The following is a 12,497-nucleotide window of genomic DNA, read 5'->3' as shown; positions in this document are numbered from 1 at the left end:
TCAAAAACTGTCTGGTTTGAGTTTAACCGATTTCGGTCCAGTTTCAATCCGATTCGGATTGAACCGAATTATTAACATTATTATTTTTTAATACAAATTTCAACAGAAATTTTATTTTTTTGACTTGAAAATTAACAAATTATTCAATTTCATATAAAAATAAATATTAAAGTTTGAAAAGAGAGATGTTTTGAAATTGAATTTGGATAAATATTAGTTATGAGTGAATATAAATAAATACTAAAATTATATATTTTTTAATTTGATCGGTTCGGTTCAGCTTGGTCCAGTTTTTGAAGACATAGAACTGGAACCAAAACTGGTCCAAATCGGTCCGGTTTAGTTTTTGACCGGTTGTTGACTTTTTGGTCAACTCGGTTTTTTTTAAAATGTTTTTTTCAGTGCGGTTCGACTCAGATTTCCGGTTTGCCGGTTTGAATGCCCACCCTTACCAAGAACTTGGGTGTAGAGGTAAATGCTCTTAACCATTTAATACACTTTATCACACAACACCCTAGGCCTGGGCACAGATCGGTTCAGAACAGTAGAAGGCTCTTCTGTTAACCAAACCAAAGACTTCGATAGACCATTTTCTCTTCCATTCAACAAACCAAAGACTTCGGATCGGTTAACCTAATATTCGGTTCAGATTGATTCGGTACACCGGTACTACCGTAATAAAAACATACTAATAAAAATACAATTTATAATACTTTCACATAACATAAGTTCTTTAACAAATACACCAAATTATCCTTGTAAAATATAAAAATTCAATAGTTTAATTCATCCAAGTATGAAATCAAATAACTTAGTCACTATATCATTCAATATATACTCAAGATGTACTAGGAGCCACTTGTGTTTGTTGTTTGAACATTTGAGTGTTATTTTTATTGAATTCTCTACATTTATGTAAATGATTTTGTCATTTGTTCCAGGTTGGGTTCTTTAGTTTTTCATGCTGAATCCAACTATATAAAGAACATAAAATTTGGATCAACGGTTGGAATGTTACAGGTAAAAAACGGGACAAAGGTCGAAACCGGAAAACACAGGAAATTCATAACTTCCTTTCTGACCAAAAAGTGATACAGTACTGGGTGATAAAGAAGTGATAGAATGATGAGAAAGCAGTGATACAATGGTGATGGAAAAGTGATACAACAATAATAAAGGAGTGATACAAAATGCTGATTGTATTTATCTTTGGTTTCTTATTTTGTATTTTAATAATAGAATAAGTATAAATATCGAATCGGTACGGATTTCCGTCAAGTTAGGAATATTGTTTCCGTTAATCAAACCAAACATCTAGGTACGGATCGGATCTGAATAATTAAAATTAAAAAATAATTATTTAACCAAACTGTCAGTACGGTACGGTCAATATGCGGATAATTCGGATGAGATGCCCACCCCTACAACACCTTATTCTAAAAACATTAAATGACACCTCTTTGCGCCTCCTACAGTGCTCCTTGTGTTGTTTTTGGGCCCTAAGTGTTACGAAAACTTTTCTACATTTGATTAGGGTTGAAGGATCTCGAGCATCTACATTTAGTGTTCATACATTTACCAACATTTCACAATAGTTAGACTATTCTTATAATCTAACTGTTTATGACATGACACATCATCATTTATTCTTTTTCTTTTTCTTTTTATCATAAAATTATTTTAAAATTAACAATTATTTTATCGTTCAAAAAAATTAAGTAAATACAAATTAAAAATCAGGTTGTTGCCATCATAGGTGGGGGGCTCAGGATGAGGCTACTCCATCTTCACATTCATTCATAGTGGATCCTTCTTCTCCCTATAGCAGAGACAACAATTTGTTGGTGAGTTTCATCCCCTAACTAGAAGATTGCTTTAGAGCTCACTAGTGTAGCCATAGTTGGTGGGTGCTTGTAGAAAAGGGGAAGGGAAAAGAGGAGTTAGGTTTTCAGTGTGCCAAATCCCATCCCTACAGTCCTTGTAACGACTAGGACCACCAGAAGAGACAAGTGTTTTGAAAGAGGCATGACAGTATGAGTGGTGTCGGGGTGGGTAAGAGTGGCGGGGATATGGATTGGGAAGGGGAGTTGGCTTTTGTAGTTTTTTATTTTTTATTTTTAAATTTTGGCTTTTGTAATTTTTAGTCTTATTTTTTAATTTTAGATTGAATTAAAATTTCTATTACTTCATCTTATTAGAATTTTCAAGATTTGTTGATTTTTGAGCAAAATTCCGTGCGGAGAATATTAGCACGTAGATTCTTTGACCCTCGAACTTCCTTCCCCTTCTGCTCCCTCAACCTCTGTGGGAGCAAATAATCCAGCTTCAAATCACAAGGCGCCACGTGGACAAGAAGAATATCTCTTGGGTTAAATAATTGAGCCTATTTATTTGGCCAATTAATTGCTACTAAAAATATGGATATTATCTTAAATATGGTTGGGAATATAATCACCAATTAAAAGATAATATCACCAATTTTCAGAGATATCATCATCAATTGGTGATTTGATCATAATCAAATCCCTAATTGATTCAATCTCTACAATTTGGGGAAAAAATACATTCCTTCCAAATAAGAAGATATTCTTTGAAAAACCATAGATGCCTAGAGCCCTATAAAAACATAGCATCATTCAACACACAAGGTATTTTAAAAATTCCTCTCTCTCTCTCCTAGCCGACGGCCTCCCTAGCCGCCAGCTTATCCCAAATTTGTCTCTTCCACACGGCTAAGTGCCACCACACACGGCTCCAGCCACTCGGTTCTCCCCATAAAGAAAACTTCATACCTTTTTTTAGCTATTGTTTCTCAAGGATTCAATTGAACTTAGGTTGGCCAACACCCCCAGGGTATGGTCTTTTACTCCTATTTGATTTTACAGGAAGAGAGATAAGGAAGTTAAGGAGGCGAATGATCTACAAGCGAATATTCCCCTAATTGATTCAATCAAAACTTTCCTTATTTCACAAGGTTTTGGGCCTCAAGGTATAACCTAATTTAAACTCTTATCAAACCTGATTAACTTAGTATATAGTGCACCGATCTAAATAGGAATATAACATTCTCTCACTAGATCAAGCACTAGAGCACTAAGCTTATGTATTGCCAAAGTTTGATAATCTTTATTGGCCATGAGTTTAAAATAGTTAAGTCATTCCCTTCAAACTACAGTGAAAAGCGATTAGACAAAACGAACTATAGACAAGCACTGCTCTTCTTTATTAAAAACATGTAATCTATAATCACATAATGCAATCTCAAAACACATGAAGCACTTACAAACGCGAATCTTAACATGTACTGATCCGTAATGTGAATCTTTATGCTTTTTAGTACATATACCCCTTTACGACTTAGCAAGAGTCAATCCGTAATGTTATTAAACCAATAGTATCTCAAAGAGACCATAATCTCACATACATAAACAAAATGCATAATAAGTTTAAACATCTAAATAGTCAAAATGGTAGAAATTATTTAATAATAAAAACTGTCAACCAAATTAACATCCTTAAATGCAAATCCCTCAATCCAGAAAACAACAAAATAAACATACTAGAAAAATATCAAAATTGGAACAAGACTCCCACTAGATTGCAGCATCAAAGCTAGAAAATAATCTCATGCTCTCAACATGTCTCAGAAAAGCTTTTGAAGGTAGAAACTTTGTAAACGAATCTGCAATCATATCTTGAGTTCTAATATGATCAAACCTGACTAGTTTGTGTGCTACCTTCTCCCTCACTATTAAATACTTCTATCAATGTGCTGAAGTCCAGGCGACATCTTGTTGTTCATGCAGTGAAAAACAGCCGCAGTGTTGTCATTGTATATCTGTACTGGTTGAAATCGAGTCAACCACTAGAGTGCCTTTTTCAGTTGCTTGTACAAGATCTCTAGTGCCCATTTTAACTTTACAAGTCATAGTTCTGTCAATGTTTATTAACACAGATTCTTGAGAGGTCATGTGGTTGCTGCATGCATTGTCCACAAACCATACACTTCTATCTTTCAAACTTGTAGAGTGACAAGCATAGAACATAGTTCCTATGGTTAGTTCTTCTTCCTTTGCATAGTTGGCTACTTGTTTGTGACTATGACTATCACAATCCTTTGTAGTATGACCAAATCGATTGCATTTTCCACATCTAGGTTTGCCTTTGTGTCTGCACACACCAAAATGATACTTCTGACATACTTGGCACTGTGGTTTCACACTTCCTTGACTGCTACTTCCTTGCTTGTTCTGTGAATTGAAGTTATTGTTCCAATTTCCTCCAGCACTATTAGTCCAGCTTGAGCCATTATTGTTGTTCAAGCTTCCATTTTGAGACCAATTAGATCCCTTTTTGTCTTGTCCCTACCACTTTTGATTTGGTCTACTCTGTGAGCCCTTATGAGTACCATGGACTTGGTTATTTCCAACCTTGAGGCTGCTAAAAGCTCTCTTAGTTCCAGCCAATTTATCTCTTTCATCATGCAAGTCCTCCCTTTTATCATAGACTTTGACAGAGGCAATGACCTCTTCAACTCTAAGAACATCAAGGTCTCGAGTTTCTTCAATAATAGACACAATGGACTTATATCTTCTACTTAGACTCATCAAAAGTTTTTGCACAATTCTTGTTTCAGACACATCTTCACCAAGTGATTTCAGATTATTCACAGTTCCAAAGAATCTAGCCAAATAGCTATCTAAGCTTTCACCATCTGTCATTCTCATATACTCAAAATCTGCTCTAATAGCTTGAAGTTTTACAGCTCTTACCTTTTTATCTCCTCTGAACTCTCTTCTCAAAGTATCCCAAGCTCATTTTGCAGTCTTTTCATTTCGGATGCGAGGGAAGAGCTCATCAGTTAAAGCTCCTTGAATGAGACTTAGTGCCTTGGCGTTTTTGATTTTGTCTTCTTTGGAGATGGTGGGTGCTTCCACTGGAACTTGCTCAGCCTCACTTCCTTCACCTCCAGAGCCACCTCCAGAGCCTTCTTCCTCCTCAAGAATCGGCTGAGGTTGTACTCCGACCTCAACTACATCCCATAGATCATGTGCTATGAGGATAGTCTCCATTTCGACGGCCCAAAAATCATAGTTTGCACCATCAAACTGTGGAGTTCGTAAATCTCCACCTAAAGAACCTGATCCCACCATTTTCTAAGTGAGACTCAGTGAACCAATCAATAAAATAGCAACCTTTATCCCTTTTGGGAATTTTTTAGGAAAACCCTCTCTCACAGCTTACGACCCTCTCTGGAATCAGACCCAGAGCTCTGATACCATGTTGATTTTGGTAAAAAAAAAACGTTTATGCAAAGGAAGGAAAAATGCTAAGAGTGAATGAGAATGTTCAGTATTTTTCTATATTAAAGTCTAAGCAAAAGCATGCTCATATACATGACATATACTGCCAAAAACTAGGATCCTAAATTTTAGGATACAAGGACTCATCTCCTACCATACATGATCATTGTAGGCTACGATTCTTACACCTAGGCTAGAATCGATTATCATAGTACAGCTGAAAAAGATAAAAAAAGACAGCTGTGGGAATTATCGCAAAATAGAATAGAGCGGCTAACGGCTATTTCCTAGAAAGGAAAGTTCTTCATTTCTTCATTCTTCTCAGCACTAATCTGCAGGATTGTCATCTGCAGTTTGTATTGAGCTCAGTAAGTAGCTTAATTCTCAATAGTTTATGTGAAACTATTGAAATGGCTGCCGAAGATGGGAAGATCTTCGTAAAGAGAGACACGCTCAAAAAAATAGAAACAAAGATTCAAACTTTTTGGAAAGAACATGACGTTTATAGGGCCGAATCTCGCGAAAAGCCTCCTAAGCCAGGGGCGAAGTTCTTTGGAAACTTCCCGTTCCCCTACATGAATGGCTTTTTGCATCTTGGACATGCATTCTCACTCTCAAAGTTAGAGTTTTCTGCACGTTATCACAAACTAAGAGGTGCAAATGTGCTCTTCCCTTTCGGTTTCCATGGAACCGGAATGCCCATCAAAGCCTCTGCTGATAAAATTGCATAAGAGATCCAACAGTTTGGACACCCGCCTGTCTTTCCCATCAATGAAGAGGACCAAGTGGACCAAGAAGAAGTTGAAGATGCAAATGCAAGTGTACTTCTAGAAACTAAGTTCAAGGGAAAGAAGTCCAAGGCTGCATCAAAATCAAGCCACTACTACAAAAAAGCAAAAAGACGACGGTAAATCACCGTCGTGTATTGGGTTTTTCAATGGTCGTGGAATCCACCGTAATCTTTTCCCTCATAAACCACGACGCTAAATAACCGTCGTTGTTAAACTATACAACGTCATCAACAAATACAAAACGACGTCTTTGTACTGCAAAAAGATCTAAAAAAAGCAATCGAGGATGATAATAGACGACCAACTCTCTAAAAAAACCGTCGTTAAAAAGGAAAAATATGACACATATTAAGAGAACAAGGCCGCAAGATAGACATACAACGACGAAAATAAAAATACGACGACGTTAAATATAATTTTCACGACAATAAAAAATATGACGTCTTTAAATACATTAGAAGACGACGTTATTGATACCTACTACGTCGCATATATAAAAACAACCGTCGTAAAATTAATTTTCCACTTCGATTTTTCGATAAAAGATGACGTGGAAATAGTTGTCAGTGTCATTATTTACGACGTATGTGTTTATAGAGTAGACATTGAAAAACTAAACAACGTCGGTTACAAATATATGAGAGTCGTATTACAAAATTTATACGTCCTATTTTCAGAAACAAACAACGACGATAAATATTAGACGTTGTTAAATAAAACAACGTCGGAAAAAAATAAAAACAGACGTGTTTAGTCTGCTAAAGTTCTAGAAAATAGTCGAGGATGAGAATAGACGACCAACTCAAAAAAATCACCGTCGTTAAAAAGGAAAAATATGACACATATTAAAAGAACAAGGCCGCAAGATATACATACAACGACGACAACTAAAATACTACGCCGTTAAATATAATTTACACGACAAGAAAAAATATGACGTCTTTAAATACATGAGAAGACGACGTTATTGAAATCTACTACGTCTCTTATTTACAAAAACCCGTCGTGAAATAAATTTTCCACTTCGATTTTTCTACAAAAGATGACGTGGAAATAGTTGTCAGTGTCATTATTTACGACGTATACATTTATATAGTCGACGTTGTATTTATATGTATTCATTACTCACGACGCACTTAATAATATAGACGACGTTGAACTTCTAAACAACGTCCGTTCCAAATAAATGAGAGCCGTATTACAGAACATATAGACGGCGTAGATTATGATGGGAGCCGTATTACAAATAACGTCGTTTAATTGTTATTAGACGGCGGTTATAATGAATTTCCGTCGGAATTCATTTCGTTCCTCTTCGTTTATAAAAGAACTTGCGACGTGGAAAATGTATGATGACGTCGTATTTTTTAACGTTCAGATTATATATCTCGTTTTTTAGACGTCGGTATTATGGGATTGGAGTCGTGTTATTTTGAATTACATGGCGGTTCTTAATCCTTCACCGACGTGATATCCTGAATAATTGCTTCACAATAGCGTCGTGGTTCTTCATTGTTACGTTGCTTTAAGACGTCGGTAAATATGCTGAATAACTGATTCACAATAACGTCGTGTTTTATTTGAACGTAGAAAGTGAAGAAATCACATTACAATATATTACAAAATTAATGTCATACACTGCCAATTACATAAGCATCATTCAATCCATATATCTTCACACCCATCTCGAATATTTTGACCGCCTAACTCACCTACCAGTTCATCAAATGTGTCAACATTTGGCATCCCTCTAGTAAATGGCTCACACTCAATTATCACATCACCTAATACTTCATCACCAATAACATCATTATATTCTCTACTAGGCATTGATAACACTACCGACCAACCACGATGCATCGGGTCGTCAACAAAAAATATTTGTTTGACTTGAGAAGCCAAAACAAATTGGTCATTCCTATGTCCAATTTTACTCAAATCTACAAGGGTAAATCCAAGTTCGTCGACTACAAGACCAGAACTATCTATCCAATCACACCTAAAGACTGGGATTGTAAACTTTTGGTAGTCAAGGTCCCAAATTTCTTGAATGACACCATAGAAACCCATATTTGAGAGAATTGGGTTTTTATCCTTGGCACTAGCAACTTGCATGGTATGTGCAAGTAAATAAACTCCACTATTTTGAGTTGTCCGCACATCATCTTGTGCCTTGATATTGAATTTAATACCTTTAATAAGATAGCTCCTATATAATGGCACTGACATGTTTGGACCAGCTGCTAGCCACCTTAAATTTTCTGATACGCCATGATTGTCTTCCTCAAGTTCACTTTGAACCTGCAAATTAATCATATCTTAATTCAATCTAACATATAAATAAGAAGAAAATTAAAAGAGAAATATGTTATTCAACAACATATACCTTGAAGCGTAGCCATTGAATGAAAGTGCTATTGTGCTTATCCTGCAGCCACTTTGTTCTCTTTCTAAATTTTGGATAAGCAGTCTTGATGTGGATCATATGTTGCCTACATGACACGAAAAATTCAAGCATTACGGTCCCAAATATATAAGATAAACATAAGAAATAATTTTAAATGGAAACTTAAAGAATAAAACTCATACGTACTCGATATAAGGTAGGACTTCCTCCGTATTCTCCAAGACATATAGATGTACTTGATTCAACAGGTCCTGATCAACTACGCTCACTGTGCAACCTGATAATGGCTTTGAAACTCCCATCTTTTGGCTTGAAGGCACTCCAACTGTACTAACATCAGATAAATGCTGAGTACAAAACTCTACCGCTTCTTCAGCTATATACCGCTCAGCAATGCAACCTTCGGGACGAGTACGATTCTGAACATACCCCTTCAGCACTTTCATATATCTTTCAAACGGATACATCCACCTAAAATATACTGGCCCACATAGACGAACTTCTCTGACAAGATGTACTACTAGATGAACCATGATATCAAAGAATGAAGGGGGAAAGTACTTATCAAGCAAACACAGAGTAACTACTACATCTTCTTCCAACTTATCTAGCTTGGAAACATCAACAGTCTTTGCACATATAGCATTGAAGAAGAAGCACAAACGAGTTATTGCATACCTTGCAGGCTTCTCTAAAACAGAACGAATTGCCACAGGGAGCAATTGTTGCATTAAGGTATGACAATCATGTGATTTACGGCCAAGAAGTCTTGAATCTTGTAAAGATACAAGATTTTTAATATTTGAAGAATAACCTTCAGGGACCTTCATACCATAGAAAGAATTGCAAACCTCTCTCTTCTCTGCTCTTGACAAATTCCAAGGCCCAGGAGGCAAACGAGTACGTCTTTCTCCATACTCGGGTTGCAAATCAGTTTTGACCCCCATGTTCAATAAATCTAATCGAGCAGCAATCCCATCTTTATTTTTTCCAGGGATCTCCAGCAATGTACCAATGATACTATCGCAAACATTCTTCTCAATGTGCATAACATCTAGGGCATGCCTCACAGGAAGGTATTTCCAATACTCGAGATCAAAGAATATTGATTTCTTCTTCCAACAAACTCTGTCACCATTTTCAACCATATGCAGCACTTCTTCTCCGGTTAATGGCTCTGGAGGTATGCCATATTCAGGTTTCCCATTAAAAGCTGCACGTTGCCTCCTATATGGATGATTGATTGGTAACCATTTTCTATGCCCAATGTAACAAATTTTGTGGCCATTTTTCAACCTGTGACTAGGTGTATCATCGCCGCATATTGGACAAGCTTTATATCCTTTAACAATACAACCAGATAAGTTTCCATAGGCGGGGAAATCATTAATTGTCCACATTAATGCAGCTCTGAGTGTAAAGTATTCTCCATTATGTGCATCATACACTCCTCTAATCCCAACCCACAAGGATTTTAAATCATCAATCAAAGGCTCCAAGTAGACGTCTATATCATTTCCGGGTTGTTTAGGACCGGAAATCAATAAGGTTAACATCATGAACTTTCGTTTCATGCACAGCCATGGAGGGAGATTATATGTAACTAAGATAACCGGCCAACAACTATATCTGCTACTTAGAGAACTGTGGGGATTGAATCCATCAGATGAAAGAGCCAATCTCAAGTTTCTCGGCTCATTACCAAACTCAGGCCATTTATCATCAAGAAGTTTCCAAGACGGGGAATCCGCCGGATGAGACATCTGACCGTCAATTGATTTTCTAGCAGCATGCCACCAAGTCAAACTCTTAGCTGTCTCATGTGATTGAAACATCCTTTTAAACCTTGGAATTGGGGGAAAATACCACACCACCTTCGCTGGCACACCCTCTTTCAAGATTGAATCTTTGCCTTCCTTCCACCTTGAGATACCACAAGTAGGACAATTAGTTGAATCCTCATACTCCTTCCTATACAAGATGCAATCATTGGGGCATGCGTGCATTTTCTCATAACTCAGCCCCAATGCACACAAAGTCTTTTTAGCCTCATACATGGAGGTTGGTATTGTATTTCCTTCTGGAAGCAAATCGCCTTGAAGTATCAATAATTCTGTAAAACAGACATCACTCATCCCATGTTTTGCCTTCAAATTATACAACTTCACTAATGCCGATAACTTCGTGTACTTTTTACAACCAGGGTACACTGGTTGATCTCCATCCCCAATCACATTGGCAAACTCATACGGATCCGAACCAAAATCACCAAAATCATTATCATCCATATCAATTTCTTCAGACACAAAACTGTACCTACTATGGCCATCATCTTCCTCAACATTTCTACTAGCATTAGTAGTTGCTTCCCAAGGTTCTCCGTGAAATGTCCAATTCTTATAGCTTTGGTCAATTCCATTAAAGTATAAGTGATCCCTTATAATTCCAACCCCAAACAACTTCAAATTAACACATTTAACACATGGACAATGGATATGTGTTGTAGTTAGAAGATTTTCTACAGCAAAGTTCAAAAATGCTTCCACCCCAAATTCATATGCCTTCGATCTTCTATCCGAGTGCATCCATGACTTATCCATCTCCGACACTATAACCTATTATTTATAATAAAGTGAAAATACAGGCAATGACCATCACTATAGCAGATTATACAATGATCTAATCGCAAGTAATACACAACAGAGACGACGGGTTTTAAACAAAAACAGACGTATTTGGCATATATAGACGACGGATTTTCAATAGACGTCGTCTATTATAAGTAATACAAACGACGGTTTATGAAAAAACCGTCGTGTATAAGTAATACAACGACGGTAGTTTAAAAAAACCGTCGTGTAATCGTCGTCGTTGCCTTAAAATTCGTCGTGTCTCAGTTTATTTTCAAGAACACAAAACCCATTAAGAACACAACATATATATGAAACCAAGCAAGAAACCAACATATACATGAAACCAAGCATGAAAACAATAAATCCATTCCCAATTCAACATAACATAGGGTGATTAAAAGATACGACAAAATTAAATCCATTCCCAATTCAACATAACAGATAATGTAATCCATGAACCCATTAAACAGAAAATCCATGAACCCATACCTATAAGCACATTATTAACAGATCGCAAAGCATACACATAAAACCCTTTAACAAAACAACCTAATATCATTCAATGAATTTACAAGGGGAAGATAGGGTTTGTACTTACAGGTTGGACGAGCTCACAGATTCGACGGAGCCTGGAGAGTGCAACTTTTAATTAGAGCAGAAGTGAGAGAGCGAAATGTTATGTCGCGCGAAATCTGAAATTTTAGGTTTCAGGGTTCGAAGTATAAGAATAAGAGCCAAATCTAAAAAAATTTAGGTCGCGCGAAAATTTTTAGAGCGCGCGCGTTTTAAAACGTCGAAAGAAAAACCAAGGCGAAAGTTCTACAAGTACCGACGTAAATTTAATATTCCACGACGGAAACTTCATTTTTCGGATTAAGAACGTAAGGCCGTTCATTTTTCGGATTAATTTTAAATTTATTTTGAATTTTTTATATAACGACGACTGAAAAACCACGTCGGTGTTAAGAAATTAAAGACGTTGTAAATTATATAAACCGACTTACATATTAAAATGACGTCGTTTAAAGCGTAAACCATGTCGTATGTTTTACTGTACGACGTAAAATATGTATTCCACGACCCAACCACCGTCGTTAAAAATTAATACCCTAAACCCATAAAACTAAATTATACAATTTAAAAAATTAAGTTTATAAAAGGTTTTATGGTTTTAAAGCCTAACATATACCCTAGACTACCCAAAAATTATACTTTAAAAATAAACACCAATAAATAACAACCCTAATCTCTAAACCCTAGACTCTAAACCCTAAACCATAAAACTAGAAGTGATTTTATGACTCATCAAAACAATTTTGTTTTGGATGGTCATTTTAAATTTTTGTTATTCAAAATGAATTTT

At 36.2% G+C, this 12,497-nt stretch overlaps 2 protein-coding genes and 1 pseudogene across 3 annotated transcripts in view; 1 reads left to right on the top strand and 2 right to left on the bottom strand.

The window, feature by feature from the left end:
• On the bottom strand, positions 4,085-4,721 carry LOC18781151. Its single transcript, XM_020562446.1, has 2 exons — positions 4,409-4,721; positions 4,085-4,170 (listed from the first exon to the last, which is right to left on the bottom strand). Exons 1-2 carry the CDS (start codon positions 4,719-4,721, stop codon positions 4,085-4,087), a joined length of 399 nt encoding a protein of 132 aa, XP_020418035.1.
• LOC109948740 lies at positions 4,815-5,153 on the bottom strand. The gene has a single exon (XM_020562444.1). It carries the CDS (start codon positions 5,151-5,153, stop codon positions 4,815-4,817), a length of 339 nt encoding a protein of 112 aa, XP_020418033.1.
• Positions 5,714-12,497, top strand: part of LOC109949016 — a 31,513-nt pseudogene continuing 24,729 nt past the window's right edge. Inside the window, exon 1 of the transcript XR_002271508.1 lies at positions 5,714-6,179. The product of XR_002271508.1 is annotated as a leucine--tRNA ligase, cytoplasmic-like (transcript). The remainder of the gene's footprint in view (positions 6,180-12,497) is intronic.

This window comes from Prunus persica, chromosome G4 (genome assembly GCF_000346465.2).
Source record: "Prunus persica cultivar Lovell chromosome G4, Prunus_persica_NCBIv2, whole genome shotgun sequence".
Lineage (NCBI taxonomy): Eukaryota > Viridiplantae > Streptophyta > Magnoliopsida > Rosales > Rosaceae > Prunus > Prunus persica.
This window is presented reverse-complemented; position numbering and strand designations above follow the sequence as displayed.